This window comes from Lolium perenne, chromosome 7, assembly GCF_019359855.2.
Source record: "Lolium perenne isolate Kyuss_39 chromosome 7, Kyuss_2.0, whole genome shotgun sequence".
Taxonomy (NCBI): domain Eukaryota; kingdom Viridiplantae; phylum Streptophyta; class Magnoliopsida; order Poales; family Poaceae; genus Lolium; species Lolium perenne.
Window position 1 is genome coordinate 276,667,890 of NC_067250.2, and position 19,425 is coordinate 276,687,314.

At 46.1% G+C, this 19,425-nt stretch overlaps 1 protein-coding gene across 1 annotated transcript; it reads right to left on the bottom strand.

Moving 5' to 3' along the window:
• Positions 1 to 9,837: 9,837 nt before the first annotated feature.
• On the bottom strand, positions 9,838 to 18,753 carry LOC127315253 (uncharacterized). Its single transcript, XM_051345757.2, has 6 exons — positions 18,579 to 18,753; positions 13,389 to 13,441; positions 13,186 to 13,299; positions 12,087 to 12,365; positions 11,744 to 11,995; positions 9,838 to 9,960 (listed from the first exon to the last, which is right to left on the bottom strand). The coding sequence occupies exons 1-6, from the start codon at positions 18,751 to 18,753 to the stop codon at positions 9,838 to 9,840; spliced, it is 996 nt and encodes a 331-aa protein (XP_051201717.1).
• Positions 18,754 to 19,425: the final 672 nt, after the last annotated feature.

The following is a 19,425-nucleotide window of genomic DNA, read 5'->3' on the forward strand; positions in this document are numbered from 1 at the left end:
AACCCTGCAACCACAAAGCAAGAAGTCTCTTGTGTCCCTGATGTCTACGTTCCCCCTCCTTTCCTGTAGACAGTGTTGGGCCTCCAAGAGCAGAGGTTTGTAGAACAGCAGCAAGTTTTCCCTTAAGTGGATCACCCAAGGTTTATCGAACTCAGGGAGGAAGAGGTCAAAGATATCCCTCTCATGCAACCCTGCAACCACAAAGCAAGAAGTCTCTTGTGTCCCCAACACACCTAATAGGTGCACTAGTTCGGCGAAGAGATAGTGAAATACAGGTGGTATGAATATATATGAGCAGTAGCAACGGTGCCAGAAAATAGCTTGCTGGCGTGTAGTTGATGGTGGTAGTATTGCAGCAGTAGTAACGCAAAGAAACAAGAAACAAGCAGCGATAGCAGTATTTAGGAACAAGGCCTAGGGATTACACTTTCACTAGTGGACACTCTCAACATTGATCACATAACAGAATAGATAAATGCATACTCTACACTCTTGTTGGATGATGAACACATTGCGTAGGATTACACGAACCCTCAATGCCGGAGTTAACAAGCTCCACAATAATGCTCACATTTTAGTAACCTTTAGTGTAAGATAGATCAAAAGACTAAACCAAGTACTAGCATAGCATGCACACTGTCACCTTCATGCATATGTAGGAGGAATAGATCACATCAATATTATCATAGCAATAGTTAACTTCGCAATCTACAAGAGATCATGATCATAGCATAAACCAAGTACTAACACGGTGCACACACTGTCACCTTTACACACGTGCAGGAGGAATAGAACTACTTTAATAACTTTGCTAGAGTAGCACATAGATAAATTGTGATACAAACTCATATGAATCTCAATCATGTAAAGCAGCTCATGAGATTATTGTATTGAGGTACATGGGAGAGAGATGAACCACATAGCTACAGCGGAGCCCTCAGCCTCGGGGGTGGATTACTCCCTCCTCATCATGGAGGCAGCGATGGCGGTGAAGATGGCGGTGAAGACGGCGGTGGAGATGGCTCCGGGGGCAATTCCCCGTCCGGCAGGGTGCCGGAACAGAGAGTTCTATCCCCCGAATTGGAGTTTCGCGATGGCGGCGGCGCCCCTGGAGTCTTTCTGGAGTTTCGTCAATTGGTACTACGTTTTTAGGTCGAAAGGGCTTTTATAGGCGAAGAGGCGGCGCAGGGGGGCACCTGGGGGCGCCACACCCTAGGCCGGCGCGGCCTAGGCCTGGCCCGCGCCGCCATGTGGTGTGGTGGCCCCCTGGCCCCTCTCCGACTCTTCTTCGGTGTTCTGGACGCTTCCGGGAAAAATAGGAGGTTTGGCGTTGATTTCGTCCAATTCCGAGAATATTGCCCGAACAGCCTTTCTGGAACCAAAAACAGCAGAAAACAAGAACTGGCACTATGGCATCTTGTTAATAGGTTAGTTCCGGAAAATGCATGAAAATGATATAAAGTGTGAACAAAACATGTTGGTATTGTCATAAAACAAGCATGGAACATCGGAAATTATAGATACGTTGGAGACGTATCAGCATCCCCAAGCTTAGTTCCTACTCGTCCTCGAGTAGGTAAACGATAAAAGATAATTTCTGAGGTGACATGCTACCAACATAATCTTAATCATACCATTGTAAAGCATATGAGATGAATGCAGCGATTCGAAACAATGTAAATGCAATGAGTAAACAAGTGAATCATATAGCAAAGACTTTTCATGAATAGTACTTTCGAGACAAGCATCAATAAGTCTTGCATAAGAGTTACTCATAAAGCAATAAATTCATAGTAGAGACATTGAAGCAACACAATGGAAGATTAAGTTTCAGCGGTTGCTTTCAACTTGTAACATGTATATCTCATGGATAGTTGTCAATGCAAAGCAATATAACAAATGCAATAAGCAAGTACATAAGAATCAATGCACAGTTCACACAAATATTTGCTTCTTGAGGTGGAGAAAGATAGGTGAACTGACTCAACAATAAAAGTAAAAGAATGGTCCTTCAAAGAGGAAAGCATCGATTGCTATATTTGTGCTAGAGCTTTTATTTTGAAAACATGAAACAATTTTGTCAACGGTAGTAATAAAGCATATGTATCATGTAAATTATATCTTACAAGTTGCAAGCCTCATGCATAGTATACTAATAGTGCCCGCACCTTGTCCTAATTAGCTTGGACTACCGGATCATCACAATGCACATGTTTTAACCAAGTGTCACAAAGGGGTACCTCTATGCCGCCTGTACAAAGGTCTAAGGAGAAAGCTCGCATTGGATTTCTCGCTATTGATTATTCTCAACTTAGACATCCATACCGGGACAACATAGACAACAGATAATGGACTCCTCTTTTATGCATAACCATGTAACAACAATTAATAATTTTCTCATATGAGATTGAGGATATATGTCCAAAACTGAAACTTCCACCATGGATCATGGCTTTAGTTAGCGGCCCAATGTTCTTCTCTAACAATATGCATGCTTAACCATAGGGTGGTAGATCTCTCTTACTTCAGACAAGACGGACATGCATAGCAACTCACATGAAATTCAACAATGAATAGTTGATGGCGTCCCCAGTGAACATGGTTATCGCACAACAAGCAACTTAATAAGAGATAAAGTGCATAATTACATATTCAATACCACAATAGTTTTTAAGCTATTTGTCCCATGAGCTATATATTGCAAAGGTGAATGATGGAATTTTCAAGGTAGCACTCAAGCAATTTACTTTGGAATGGCGGAAAATACCATGTAGTAGGTAGGTATGGTGGACACAAATGGCATAGTGTTGTTTGGCTCAAGGATTTGGATGCATGAGAAGTATTCCCTCTCGATACAAGGTTTAGGCTAGCAAGGTTGTTTGAAGCAAACACAAGCACGAACTAGTACAACAAAACTCACATAAAAGACATATTACAAGCATTATAAAACTATACATCGTCTTCCTTGTTGTTCAAACATCTTACTAGAAAATATCTAGACTCTAGAGAAACCACTCATGCAAACCCAAATTTTAACAAGCTCTATGTATTTCCTCACTAATGGGTGCAAGGTATATGATGCAAGAGCTTAAACAAGAGCACAACAATTGCCAAGTATCACATTACCCAAGACATTATAGCAATTACTACATGTAGCATTTTCCAATTCCAACCATGTAACAATTAACGAAGCAGTTTCAACCTTCGCCATGAACATTAAAAGCTAAGAACACATGTGTTCATACGAACCAGCGGAGCGTGTCTCTCTCCCACACAAGCATTTATTCAAACAAAAACAAAAACAAGAAACATACAGACGCTCCAAGTAAAGCACATAAGATGTGACCGAATAAAAATATAGTTTCAAGAGAAGGAACCTGATAATTTGTCGATGAAGAAGGGGATGCCTTGGGCATCCCCAAGCTTAGACGCTTGAGTCTTCTTGATATATGCAGGGGTGAACCACCGGGGCATCCCCAAGCTTAGAGCTTTCACTCTTCTTGATCATAGTATATCATCCTCCTCTCTTGACCCTTGAAAACTTCCTTCACACCAAACTTCTCATAAACTTCATTAGAGGGGTTAGTACATAATCAAAAACTCACATGTTCAGAGGTGACACAATCATTCTTAACACTTCTGGACATTGCCCAAAGCTACTGGAGTTTAATGGAACAAAGAAATCCATCCCACATAGCAAAAGAGACAATGCGAAATAAAAGGCAGAATCTGTCAAAACAGAACAGTCCGTAAAGACGAATTTTTAATAAATACTTCCGTTGCTCAAATCAGAAAACTCAAAACTAATGAAAGTTGCGTACATATCTGAGGAACACGCACGTAAATTGGCATATTTTTCTGATTTTTCTACAGAGAGAAAATCCCAGATTCGTGACAGATAGAAATCTGTTTCTGCGCAGAAATCCAAATCTAGTATCAACCTTCGATTAGAGGCTTCACTTGGCACAACCAAACACAAAACTAAGATAGGGAGAGGTTGCTACAGTAGTAAACAACTTCCAAGACACAAAATAAAAACAAAGTACTGTAGTAAAATAACACATGGGTTATCTCCCAAGAAGTTCTTTTCTTTATAGCCATTAAGATGGGCTCAGCAGTTTTAATGATGCACTCGCAAGAAATAATATTTGAAGCAAAAGAGAGCATCAAGAGGCAAATTCAAAACACATTTAAGTCTAACATGCTTCCTATGCATAGCAATCTTGTAAATAAACAAGTTCATGAAGAGCAAAGTAACAAGCATAGGAAGATAAAACAAGTGTAGCTTGAAAAATTTCAGCACATAGAGAGGTGTTTTAGTAACATGAAAATTTCTACAACCATATTTTCCTCTCTCATAATAACTTTCAGTAGCAACATGAGCAAACTCAACAATATAACTATCAAATGAAACATTCTTATCATGAGTCTCATGCATAAAATTATTACTCTCCACATAAGCATAATCAATTTTATTAGTACTAGTGGGAGCAAATTCAACAAAGTAGCTATCATTATTATTCTCATCATCAAATATAGGAGGCATATTGTAATCATAATCAAATTCATCCTCCATAACAGGTGGTAACAAAAGACTACTATCATTATAATCATCATAAATAGGAGGCAAAGTATCATCAAAGAAAATTTTCTCCTCAATGCTTGGGGGACTAAAAAGATCATGAAAACCAGCTTCCCCAAGCTTAGAACTTTCTATATTATTATCAACAATGGTGTTCAAAGCGTTCATACTAATATTACTACCAGCATGCAAGTAAGATTCCATAGGTTTTTTAATTTTCGCATCAAACAATCCATGTTTTAAATCAGGAAATAGAAATAGAAGCTCATTCTTGTCCATTATGCCAAACTAGTGTAAACAAGAAACAAAAAGTTGCAATTGCAGGATCTAAAGGAAATAGCTTTGAGTACTTACGGCGCTGGGAAATAGCTTAGTAGCCGAGATCCGGAGTGTGAGTACCTTTTACCTTTCCTCCCCGGCAACGGCGCCAGAAAATAGCTTGATGTCTACGTTCCCCCTCCTTTCTCAGAGATGTTGTTGGGCCTCCAAGAGCAGAGGTTTGTAGAACAGCAGCAAGTTTTCCCTTAAGTGGATCACCCAAGGTTTATCGAACTCAGGGAGGAAGAGGTCAAAGATATCCCTCTCATGCAACCCTGCAACCACAAAGCAAGAAGTCTCTTGTGTCCCCAACACACCTAATAGGTGCACTAGTTCGGCGAAGAGATAGTGAAATACAGGTGGTATGAATATATATGAGCAGTAGAGTAACGGTGCGTAAAAATAGCTTGCTGGCGTGTAGTTGATGGTGGTAGTATTGCAGCAGTAGTAACACGGTGAAACAAAGAAACAAGCGATAGTAACGCAGCAGTATTTAGGAACAAGGCCTAGGGATTAGACTTTCACTAGTGGACACTCTCAACATTGATCACATAACAGAATAGATAAATGCATACTCTACACTCTTGTTGGATGATGAACACATTGCGTAGGATTACACGAACCCTCAATGCCGGAGTTAACAACCTCCACAATTCAATGTTCATATTTAAGTAACCTTAGAGTGCATGAAAGATCAATTCGACTAAACCAAGTACTAACATAGCATGCACACTGTCACCTTCATGCATATGTAGGAGGAATAGATCACATCAATATTATCATAGCAATAGTTAACTTCGCAATCTACAAGAGATCATGATCATAGCATAAACCAAGTACTAACACGGTGCACACACTGTCACCTTTACACACGTGCAGGAGGAATAGAACTACTTTAATAACTTTGCTAGAGTAGCACATAGATAGTAGTGATACAAAACTCATATGAATCTCAATCATGTAAAGCAGCTCATGAGATCATTGTATTGAGGTACATGGGAGAGAGATGAACCACATAGCTACAGCGGAGCCCTCAGCCTCGGGGGTGGATTACTCCCTCCTCATCATGGAAGCAGCGATGGCGGTGAAGATGGCGGTGAAGACGGCGGTGGAGATGGCTCCGGGGGCAATTCCCCGTCCGGCAGGGTGCCGGAACAGAGAGTTCTGTCCCCCGAATTGGAGTTTCGCGACGGTGGCGGCGCCCCTGGAGTCTTTCTGGAGTTTCGTCAATTGGTACTGCGTTTTTAGGTCGAAAGGGCTTTTATAGGCGAAGAGGCGGCGCAGGGGGGCACCTGGGGGCGCCACACCCTAGGCCGGCGCGGCCTAGGCCTGGCCCGCGCCGCCATGTGGTGTGGTGGCCCCCTGGCCCCTCTCCGACTCTTCTTCGGTGTTCTGGACGCTTCCGGGAAAAATAGGAGGTTTGGCGTTGATTTCGTCCAATTCCGAGAATATTGCCCGAACAGCCTTTCTGGAACCAAAAACAGCAGAAAACAGGAACTGGCACTGTGGCATCTTGTTAATAGGTTAGTTCTGGAAAATGCATGAAAATGATATAAAGTGTGAACAAAACATGTTGGTATTATCATAAAACAAGCATGGAACATCGGAAATTATAGATACGTTGGAGACGTATCAGGCCGATTCAGGCAATCGGCCCATATTACCCTTATCATATATTTTGCCTGTGTTCAGCATTGATCTAGCAGGTGATGGAAAGCTAGGGTATGGGATACTACAGAGCCGATATCTGCAGTCATCTGGCAGATTCGGCTCGGGGGGCACCTTAACGGATAAACTTGTGCGATTCACGAACAATGAAATATGGGGGGCCGATATGACACAAAAAATCGGCCAGTAAAAAAAAATATATACAGCCGATGCGCAAACATCGACTCTAGACCAAGCCCAGTTTATCATTACATGGAAAGAGTTTAACGAAGAAATGCTTCAAGCGCATGAAGGGCGTCAGCACGGACACGATCCACCTCGGCGATCTCGGCTTCGTCATCTTCGTCCTTGCCCGTCACCAGCTGTCCGTTCAGAGCACGTATCTCGGCCAGATCAGTCTTCAGTTCGACCTTGAGGCCTTCTGCTTCCTCGTGAGAGTGGGCAATGAAAGATTCCTTGTCTTGGATCAGCTGCTTGGTTACTCTGACCTTCTCTTCAAGATCCTCCAGCTCCTTGCGAAGGGTCTCAAGTTCGGTGCTGCTAACAGAGGTGTCGGTTTTGGCGTCCAAGGCAGCCTTCTTCTCATTGAGCCGTTGGCATTTGTCTGCAATATCGGCTCTCAACGGAAGCTGGGCGTGGCGTAGATCGATTCTCTGACGAGCCAACTTTACCCTCGGCTTGAAGACTGATAGGGTCACGACTGGCCAGAGTTTCACCTGCAAGGTTACCGGGAGATGAGGCTGAATGTCCTCAAGAATGCCCTTCACTTCTTCAGGGTTTTCAACCAATGTCTCGATGGTGGAGGAGAGCACAGCTTTGAGGCGCTGGAGTTGGCCATTGGTAGTGCTCGGTCCTGGCTCTTCGTTTACTCTGGAAGTGGCCGGGTCGATCGATTCGGGGTCGAATGTTAGCAAGCTTGAGAGGTCACAACCCTTGCAAACAAACGAGAACAGCGTCAGTATGCAGTGAAGGAGAAAGTTGAAGCTAAGGGAAAGGAGTATACCTCTCCCAAGACCAGAGGGACAGTCGATGATGAGATAATCGGCTCTCGCGCTTCCACCGTGGGCTTGGTCAAATTGGTAGCCTTGTCAGCTGCACTTCTGGAAGTCGCTAGATCTAGAGTGGTGGTTGGCATTACTACCTCCTCGACTTCTTCACTAGACGTATCGACAGTCTGCAAAGAAAATGGTTAGCCGATGCGAGGAGCGATGGGTTAGTATGAAATATAAACCAGGGGAAGTATTTACATTTGAAACCTCCTGGCTTGGCGAAGAAACTTGCGGTTCCTTGCGAGCTCTCTTGACGCATCGGCTCTTTGTGCGTAGCCCTGTTTTGATGGAAGCTTGGGGGGAAGCAGGTTCGGGGGTTGCCCTTTTTCTGGAAGCCGACGGTGGCAGGTCTGGCTGGCTCTGCGTGGTGGTGTTCCCGGAATCGCCCGAGCTGGAGTGCTCTCGATTGAATTCCGTCCCCTCGCTAGAGTTTTCTTCAGTAGAGGTCTGTGAAGGAAATACAAACATGTTGAAGGCCCTGGAGAGAGAGATGAAATTGATCAAGGCGTAGATCAACTTACATGCAAACTTTCTTGAGAAGGAATAGGGCTTTGGCGCTTCAAGGTTTTCCTGGCAGATACTTTCCTTACTGCTTTGCTCGCCCTGGTCGAAGCTCGGGGGGCAGCTGGCCCAGAAGAGGCTGTGCGTTTAGGAGCCGATTTTGGCGAAATCGGCTGACTCTGCATTACGACTTTCTTCAGGGATGGTGAACCCTTGCAGAAGAGAACCACGGGAGCCGGAGGAAGGAACTGGAATGAGGAGCCGTCTCCATGTACAGGTTCTGGACCATCTTGTTGCTATAAGGAAATAAAGTCAGGTGACCAGCAATCATTACAAACCACTGCAAAGTATTTGGGAGTAGTGGTACCTGTTCTGCAGGGATATCATATTCAGCATCAAGTTGCTTCAGCAATGGCCCTAGAGCTCTCCTGAAGGCATGGGTCTTCCACATTGACCACCAGGTTTCGAAGCCGTCGGTTGACGAGATGAAGCGGAGGTTGTGAGGGATTGGAAGGGATAGAGAATCAAAGAGGGAGTAACACCTTTGGCCGGTGATGACATCGGGCAGCTCGGCTCTACTTTCTGTCAAGTGGTGAAGGGAGAAGTGTGGAGACACCTACCCGAGACCAAACTGCCGGGCCACCACAACTGGCTGGTAAGACTCGTACCCAGGTTTGATGATCCTATTGGAGGTGCTCATGCCAACGGGAAGAAAGCAGGGACGGATCATAATGGAATATAAGTGCCGGGTGCTAGGATCATCGGCAAAATTGTCTAACCTAAAGGAGACTGGATTTTCAAAATCTCCAGATGCGGTATAAGGAAAGAACAGGGGATTGTCCAGGCCCTGGAAGAAAATCCTGAACCACTCTGATGCCTCCTTAGGGATCAGTTTGCTGCCCGGAAGGCTATAGAGAGCTTGGCCGTAGCTAGTGCATCGGATATGCTTCCCATTAGCATCTGGGAAGGTGCAAGTAGTCAAAGATGGAGAGCTTGGGATCTGGTTTTGGAAGTATAGCTGAGCCCATAACTGAATAAACCACCAGGGGCCTCCTGTTTTAACTGTCCTTTGGGAGAACAGTTTGACAGACATCAATTGAAGAGATCGATAGACTTCTCCAAGGAATAGTTTGCCGATGCCAAGCTGAGTGCCTTTGGCAAGCTCATAGGCCAGAGAGAGGTAATTCTTGGTTGGGGCAAGTGAGGGGCCCCAGAATATGAAGCACTACTAGGAAATGCCTTACCGCCGGCGACCTGAAATGGCTTACCGCCGGCGTTTTTGCATTCGCCGGCGATCACCTCGCCGGTGGTAATGCCTCATCACCGGCGCCTTCCAATTCGCCGGTGGTAAGTGCCGTTACCGCCGGCGTTTTACCCAATTCGCCGGGGGTAAGTCTTACCGCCGGCGTCTTCCCATTTCGCCAGGGGTATCAGGTTGTAGTGCTGGCGCTTTGCAAAACGCCAGGGATACATGTACATTTCGCCAGTGGTAATATTAACAGGAGCCAAAAAAAAATCCTCGAATTTCACAGTATATACACCAGAATTCATAGCATATACACAGAATATACAGTCAAATACCAGAATGACAGCAAAATAGACATCAATAACACAACAGATATAGAAAGTATCCAAATGTTCATAATGTGCATGCATCAATAACACAACACATATAGAAAGTCTCCAACCAGCAAATATTACACAAATAGATACAGGCTTCTAGCTGCCCGCTAGCTGCCCACCAGGCTTCTCACTCCTCCGCTGGCTGCCGGCCAGCCTACTCGCTGAAACGCCGCCGGCCAGCTCCTCCTCCTGCATGCTCGGACTCCGAAGCCGAGCTCCCTACACATAAGTATCATTATTGTTTGTTTAGTTCAACCGAAGAAAAAATCACATGAAAGAATTCCATGAGTTAGAACTAGTGTTAAGTATCATTAGCTCCCTACACATGGAAGTATCATTATTGTTTGTTGCTTAGCCTAGAGACAGTACTAATAAATTCAGAAGCACGAACACTCCAGCACAAACAAATTCAGAACACAAGCTCAAGTACTCCAACAGTTTATGCTATAGAGAGAGAAGAGAAGATGTACCGAGAAGAGAGGATGTTTGACACCGCCATCTTCTCCTGCACAACCTCTCTGTGCATCAGGTCTAATAATAACACCTCTTTGCAGCTAAATCATCCTTGCATTTATATACAGGTACCATTGTTATTCTGGGCACCACAACCTCAGCGCTGCTCAAATCCTTGGACATCTGGTGGGTCATCAACTCCCTCTTCTCACCCACATCTCTACGTTTTCTATCCTATGCTAATTCTTCTACAGGTTCCGCATAGACAAACGAAAATAAGAGCAACAGGTATGCATCGAGGCAAAAGGATACTTCACAGTCCGTGGTCCCATTGCATCTATCTAGATGTATGTATTTGTGCCAGATTTCGATATGCTCGTCTTCAGTCTTATGAATTATGACTCAACTCTTTTATTGATTTGTCTATGCAGTGTATTTGGAAAACGGGAGAACCATGCCACGCCATGTTTGTGAGTAATTTAGTATGAATTAAATCTAATTAGCTCATACTTTGGTCATTGTTAAGATCTGTTATATATATTTCATGTACAGGCATAGAGGAATCACACTCCATCGGTCATTGGATCCAGAGTAGTTGTTTCATCCTGTTGTAAATTATAGTTCAAAATATTATGTATCGATGATGGCAAGAAAGATGTCATCTTTATGTATATCTATCACTATCCACCTGACCCATGTGTGCAAGAAACATGAGCTAAGATTCATAGAATGGAAACGGTATCTTCCGCAGCAACGCGCGGGGTGTCACCTAGTAATTATATACAAACAAAAGCGACTAGCAGTTACTAGTTCATATCAACCTGCAGAGCAGCAGGCAAAACAAGTAAACTAGTACACAAGCAGCTGTATACTGCAATGCCACTTGCCACAGTAAGTATCCTATAAAGCCAGTAAAAAAATTGCTATGCCTGAGACCAGCTTTAGAGATTGCTATGCCTGATGCAAGGCAGCAAGATACATGGACAAATAAAATTCTTACCAGTCAAGTTACTTTCAGGATTATTCTCCAATTGATAGAAGTGCAAGTATAAAACTTAGCGAGACACTAGCGTATCCAGAAACATTACTTGTTAATCATCTTACTGAATTGCCATGTTAGATGCAAGAGAAGAAATTGAGAGAAGAAATTGACATCTCAACCGAAATGATCTCAATTAATCATTGCCTAGCACCAAGCCACCAACTAAGGCGCTACAAGTCAAACCTACGAACCAGCACCAAACAGACAGATTGTGACAAGCAATTGTATCCTCGCGTATTGGGCGTGTGCTGCAGATGGGAATGGTTGAATGAACACCTCAATTTCTAGGCATGAGCATTTATAAATTTCAATGAAACCATGAGTGCGAGAATAGGATGCAACTGATGCAGGTATTGATCAGCACGGTAGTAAGATCAGACAGGATATCGAGCAGCACACGAATTCCATCCCCTTTAACTCTGTGGATATCGAGCAGCACAAAACACTAGGGTCTAAATCCTTGCAACCAGCTAATAAGAGAATGAACTAGCTCTCGCACGTCCTCACCTTGCGGTCGAGGAACTTGAGGAGGTCGAGCGGCACGGCGTGGTAACGGTCGTAGATGGGGCCGACGACGGCATTGACAGTCCCCTCGACGTGGTCGACGCCGGGGCGGAGCGGCCCCGCGTCCTGCTTGGTGTAGGCGTAGGCCGCGGCGGCCAGATCCACCGCCTGCGCGGCCGCCTGCTGCACGAACTCGAGGTACCTGAGCCTGGCCTCCTCCTCCTCCGGCGTCCTCTCCACCGTCACCTCCTCCTCCTGAACAAACAAAATCGCAGATCAGCAAACACTTGAATCAGAAACCACGGAATCAGAACAAGAGAGGGAGAGTCGGGTGAGATCCCGTTACCTCGGTGGGGTGGGTGCTGATTGGGGCGGCGTCGCTGCCGGATCGAGGGTGACGGAGGGCGATGGAGGGCGACGGACGGCGATGGACGGCGATGGACGGCGATGGAGGGCGACGGCGATGGATCGATGGCGACGGAGGGCGATGGATCGAGGGAGACGGAGGGCGATGGATCGAGAGGAGGCGTGGTGGTGGATCGATTTGGGATTTGGGTGAGGGGGGCGAGTTGTGTGTGCGTGTGTTGGGGACGGGGAAGGGGATGGTGGACCGAAGAGCTGAAAACTACCACCGGCGAGAAGGAATGGGGAGGCCGGCGCTAAATTCGCCCAAAAAAGGTCCGGCCCAGTTCTACTAATCCAGGCGGATTCGTTTTGTAACCGCCGGCGGTAGGACGGGTTACCCCCGGCGCTTTTGGGCCAAATCGCCGGCGGTAAGACCAGACCCAATTGAGACCCGCGGCTGATTATATCGCCGGCACCTTCGTGCCCAACTCGCCGGCGGTAATGGACACACCCCCGGCACCATCCGTTCAATCTCGCCGGCGGTAGGGTTAGGCCACCCTGGAAGGCTTTACCGCCGGCATCTTCAAATCGTACTTGCCGGTGGTAAAAAGTGCGGCTATAAGCCTTTTCCTAGTAGTGAAGTGCTCCAGCCAGAAATTCAGGAAGGCTGTATGTTCTCTCTCTGTCACAGGGCCTTTGGTTTTCATGTAACATTTGAGGTAGGCACCCCAGCTGGTACACTCTGTTTTGGAGGACAGGGTGAAAGGAACCTTTGGCAGCTTAAAAGCAGAAGGGCTTGGGGATGCAATGTCTAAGCCTGTGATCATGGCCACATCTAGCAAGGTTGGTGTCATGGGGCCATGGCCAAACATGAAGCAATTCATTGCATCAGACCAGAAGTAGCCGATGGTTTTCAAAAGGTTCTCGTTTTTCTCGAGGGGAGACAATGATAATGAGAAGGCATCTGCTATCCCTATAGTTTCCCAGGTGGCATAGTGAATTTTGGATACTCTACGATACCATGCCACCCAGCCCTCGGGAGGATTAGGCCAGGCTCGCAGGCAGTCGGCCCAAGAAGTCAGATCTAAATTCTGGCTCACGAAAGGAATTCTATTGGCCTCGCATGAAATCAAATGAGCAGGACTCTCGGAGGAATGAGGACCAAGACAAAGAGAATCTGGGAGAGAAGGATGCGGCAGCAGAATGTCTGAAACCTAAATTAATAGTGAAATAGAGCATTAATTCAGGCGCTTGATGATAATTCTAGCGCTCATTCAGATGGCGAGGAGTAGTTAGGGATTACCTTCAGACCAGCAACCATAGCGTTGACATGGGATGCTTCCGCCATTAAATCCGCTGCGGAGATTATTCAGGCACGGATGTGAACTGAGGTTCGGGCGACTGTGAGTTGGATCTGTTCGGGCGGCGATTTGGGGATCTGAAGTTATCCTCTCAGACGAAGGGTGCAGGTTACCGTTTGAATAGACAACTGATGTGGTCTCACTTGCGTTTTATGCTGAAGACCGATGCGGTGCCATCGGCTCTGTGAGAGTTGACTTTGACTATCGGCAGGATTCGTTGGAAACACTTCTTCATTAATAATAAGGATTTTCTTACAACGAAGAGCCGATTGCTCAAGGAAGGAAGAACAAAAGAAGAGCTGATTGCTCAGGAGCTACTACTAGTCCTACAGTAGTACTTCCTACTCTAAGGACCGTCGCTGTCCTCGTCGTCGCCGTTGTAGCCGCCGCCAGTGCTGCTGCTGGCGAGCTCCTCGTCACTACTACCGTAGCCCTCAATAGGGGCTTCTTCCTCCTCATCATCATCGTCTTCGTCGTCATCCGACCAGGCCCAGCCACGGAAGCGCTTCGCCGACGGCTCGTCGGAGGAGGTGTCGTCTTCTTCCTCCTCCTCGTTGGAGGAGGCGTCGTCCTCCTCGTCTTCTTCTTCTTCCTCTTCGTTAGGAGGGTTGAAGTTACCCCAGGAGAGGAGGTCGTCTTCACTCTCCGCTGCCAGTTCCCCTTCAATGAGGAACCGGAGGTCGTCTTCCCCATCGGTCAGGGGCATATCGCCATCTGACCAGACGAGGGCTTCGGGTGGGCCATCTGGCACATAGTCGAAGTCCCACTCTGGCTCACTCGAGGAAGAAGATTGGGAGGAGAGGGCTGACGAAGCAGAGGAGGAAGAAGAGTCCATGGTGGAGGAGGGTTTTTTGGTGCCGATGGTCAGAAAGATGCTGCAACGGTTCTGCTCTGCCACGACATGACCCGACGAAGAAAACCAGAGTGGTTTTGGAATTACCATTGCCAAAACCAGGGGGGCATGTGTTATCACCAGAATTTAACCGGATCAGGAGGTGGGCCGTGATTAAGATGGGCTTGAAGAATATACATGGAAGATATACATGAATCGGCCTTGTACACGAAGTTTGGGCCAAGTGGCCCGTGTATCTGTAATCTTTAGTAGGATACGTGTCGGTTAGGATTAAATCAGAGTTTAGCTCGTACACGGTTGGGGTTATTCCCAAATTAGAAAGTCTACGGACTATAAATATGTATCTAGGGTTATTCGAGAAGGAGGACGATCACGTTCACAACAAATCAATCTAGGCGCATCGCCACCCCTTGTTTCGAGGGTTTCTCCCGGGTAAGCATCATGCTGCCTAGATCGCATTGCGCGATCTAGGCAGTATCGGTTTATTCGTTCCTAGTGTTGCTCGTGCTGAAGCCTTTTCGATGGCGAGCAACACCCTTATCTCAGGTGTTTTGGGGTTGACGTCGTTACTTTCACGATGTACTTCTTTAGCTACGCTATCCCTCAATATCTGGCTGCCCTTACACCTGCACTAGGTGTAAGGGCAGCATCTTGCTTGTTCATTAGCTAGTAGATCTAATCTGTTATAGTTGCTCCTTGTTCTTCAAGGATTGGTTTGATATCCGCATGGTTAGGCCTTATAAACGGGTTGAACGATCCGGTAATGCGTAAGGTGTGGTTAGCGAGATCCTAGAGGGATTGTTCCGGGGATCAACTTCATGTTGGTTTTTAGGCCTCTTTAGGGTTAGTTTTTCCTATTATCTTACGTATCTGCTAGGCTCAATTACGCATAGGATGTTCCGATTATGCGGTGAAAACCCTAGACTATCGTAGATTAGTTTAGCTTGTTTTGATCAGGTAGGATCCCCATGTTAATGTAAAATCCAACGTGTGTCATGGGGTAATCGGCTCTTAGAGCCGATCCACAGAGCAACCTAAGAGCCGATCGGGGCTCGTATTTAATGTTTACGTGTTTGCCATGCAGGAAACTAAGTCGAAGCAATTCATCACCTTCCTGACCAGGTATAGGTCAGGTGGCACGCCCTTGCATCAGCATCGGACGTGCGTGCTAGGAGCATTGCGGGCCGTCGCCCGAGGGACCAGGGCCAACCGCAGTCCTGGGATCCTCCGGCTCTACGGTGTTGCTCGTCGCTGCTCGCCGGTGGGTTTCTAACGGCAACAGGAGTTCTTTTCCTGAAAACACAACCAGCACAACTATCCAAATATGCCGTAGACTCAATGGTTAGTCCACTATAAAATATATCAAGTAGATCATTCTTTTCTAAATCATGTCCAGGTCGAGCTCTGATAAAAGAACAAAATCTTGCCCAAGCCTCAGGCAATTTCTCTTCATCTCCCTGGTCAAACCTGTAAAGCAATATGTTGAGCACTAGCAGGAAAGTATTTTCGAAAGAAAACATCACGCAGCTCAGTTGGACTTTTAATAGAACCAGGAGGCAAATTATTATACCATGTTTTAGCATCATCCTTTAATGAGAAAGGAAAAATTTTAGCGACAAAGTAAGTACGCATCTTGACATCATCAGAAAACAAGCTACTCATAGAAGAAAGTTCAATCATGTGTTCTACAGCACTTTCTTTTTCAATACCACAAAAGGGTGCTTTCTCTACAATAGCTATATGAGATAGATCAAGAGAAAAATCATAATCTTTATCCTTAATGCATATAGGAGATGTGGCAAATTTAGGATCAGGAGATAACTTATGTCTAACAGTATATTGTGTGAGAAACTTTTTAATTTTTCTTGCATCAGCAGTAGCATTGCATGTATTAATAAAATCATCATTAAGCTCCACATAATCCTCATCAGGATCATCACTAGAATAATCAAGTTCAGGTGAATTAACAGGTGTAGCAGCATTAGGAGTTTCAGCATTTTCAATTTGTCTAGACCTAACAATTGTAGCATCTAGAAAGGATCCCAATGAACCACTATCATCAAGCACAGCAGAAATATTATCAATATTATGAGAGTTTTCAGATTCAGCAGAAGTACCAGCAAGTGAAGCTTGCGGCGGTGAAACAAGTTGACTTATCACAGATGGTGAATCAAGTGTAGCAGAGGTACTCAGAGTTGTACCTTTTCTTGTAGTGGATGGTAATATGGCGACTTTAGGATCACGAGTTTTACCCATGATGGAGAATTTGCAGCGAACAATATCAATCCAAGTGAACTTCCAAATAAAGCTATGCTCCCCGGCAACGGCGCCAGAAAACAGTCTTGATGACCCACAAGTATAGGGGATCGCAGCAGTCTTCGCGGGTAGTAAAACCCAATTTATTGATTCGACACAAGGGGAGACAAAGAATACTTGAAAGCCTTAACAGCGGAGTTGTCAATTCAGCTGCACCTGGAAACAGACTTGCTCGCAAGAGTTTATCAGTAGTAACAGTTTTATAGCAGTAGCAGTAGTGAAATAGTAGCAGCAGAGTAGCAGAGAAAGCAGTAGTGATTATAGTAAACAGCAGGATTAAAATACTGTAGGCACGGGGACGGATAACGGGCGTTGCATGGATGAGAGAAACTCATGTAACAATCATAGAGGGCATTTGCAGATAATAATGAAACGGTGTCTAAGTACAAAGCAATCAATAGGCATGTGTTCCATATATAGTCGTACGTGCTCGCAATGAGAAACTAGCACAACATCTTTTGTCCTACCAGCCGGTGGCAGCCGGGCCTCAAGGGAATCTACTGGATATTAAGTTACTCATTTTAATAGAGTACCAGAGCAAAGCATTAACACTCCGTGAACACATGTGATCCTCACATCACTACCATCCCCTCCGGTTGTCCCGATTTCTGTCACTTCGGGGCCATTGGTTCCGGACAGCGACATGTGTATACAACTTGCAGGTAAGATCATAAACAATGAATATCATGATGAAACAATAACACGTTCAGATCTGAGATCATGGCACTCGGGCCCTAGTGACAAGCATTAAGCATAACAAGTTGCAACAATATCATCAAAGTACCAATTACGGACACTAGGCACTATGCCCTAACAATCTTATGCTATTACATGACCAATCTCATCCAATCCCTACCATCCCCTTCGGCCTACAGCGGGGGAATTACTCACACATGGATGGGGGAAACATGGCTGGTCGATGGAGAGGCGTCGGTGGTGATGATGGTGATGATCTCCTCCAATTCCCCGTCCCGGCGGAGTGCCAGAACGGAGACTTCTGGCTCCTGAGACGGAGTTCCGCGATGTGGCGGCGTTTTGGAGGGTTTCTGGCGACTTCCACTTCTCTCCCGCGATTTTTAGATCGAAACACCTTAAGTAGTCCAGAGGAGGGCGTCGGAGGCCAGCCGAGGGGGCCAGACGCTAGGGCGGCGCGCCCCCCTCCTGGGCCGCGCCGGCCTAGTGTCTGGGGCCCTCAGGCCTCCACCTGGCTTGCCCTTCTGGCTCCGTGAGTCTTCTGGAAAAATAAGACCTTTCGCATAAATTCCGAGGATTTTCCTGAAAGTTGGATTTCTGCACAAAAACGAGACACCAGAACAGTTCTGCTGAAAACAGCGTTAGTCCGCGTTAGTTGTATCCAAAACACACAAATTAGAGGCAAAACAGTAGCAAAAGTGTTCGGGAAAGTAGATACGTTTTGGACGTATCATGCTACACAATTAATCAAAACTCTAGCTAGATCGATCAAGTGTGCACAGACATGCACTATTAGAGGCACCCGCCTTTGCACGTAAAGTGCAAGCATAATGTGTGTCGTTGCGCTGGACACACCAATCGATAAAGAGAGAGATAGAGATGAGAGATTATTGAAATCGCCAAGAATGTTCAAATATATATATATATATGCATGCATGGTAGGCCATGCATGCATGCACACTAATTATATATATATATATCTATATATATATCTATATATATATATATATATATATATATGGTTGCACTATTATGAAACCAGTGCTCAGAATATTATTCTGAGCACCATCGGTCATATAGGACGTGCCACGACCGATCGTGCTGAGGGTAAAAAAATGAACCACTTCTTCCACGGACGCACCAAATCCCCACTTCTCCCTGGCTATGACCTCCCGCTCGATGCCGGGATTCCGGCGCCGGCCGCCGATCGCCAACCTCCTGCGCCGCTGCCTTGTCCTCACGTGCTTCCCCTCCCCTAACCTCTACCCACTGGCAGGCCGGCACGGCTCCACGGCTTCACTGCCGCCGGCAGGTTTCGACATCGCACTGGTATCTCGCGCCGCCGCTTGGACGCCGTGCCCCTGCCCGCCTGCTTGTCCCCACGCCCCCATCGGGTTGCCGCGCTCCTGCGGGTCCCTCGCGCCGCCTGCTAGCTCCAGCGCCATCTCGACTTGCAGATGCCGATGCGACTCGCCGTGGCCGACACTGCTCTTTTCCGATAGCGCTACTTGAGGTCGTTGGCTTGAGCCCCCTCGCCAGTGTGGCTACAGACCGCCGGTGAGGAGCTCGCGACCTCCAGTGTCGTCTCGCGAAGCCCCCTGTCCTCTATGCTTCCTCATCTGACTGGAGCTCCAACGGGCAGTACAGGTTTTCTTTTTGGACATTAACAGCATACGTATGTTTATTACTTGGAAGTGCAATTGCTTCTCCATCTCTCCGCCCTGGACGATTGAGCTCGACAAAGACAGGAATCCAAAGGTGATTACTTCTTCAGTTTTGTCGTTGATGCTCCTGGAGGAAATTTTGATTCAGTCACCACACCTGAAGGCTTCAACGCAAGTACTAATACATTCCGTGTGACTTTTCAGACTTCAGTACTGGCCAAATCATCATCATACTGTCGAAAGATCCTAAGGAAATCAAGAGCCCGAGTCAAGTTGTTTAATCATCAGCGGAATTGACTTGACGTAAGACTGATCACGTCAGATGGAGCTCAAAGGCGTGTGAGATTTCTGAAGGAACGGTTTACACTGGGGTTACCAAGTTCATACTGTGCGGTTTCTGAAAACAGGAAGTGCTTAGAGCGCACTAAGAAAAGGCCCTGTCCATACTCCATA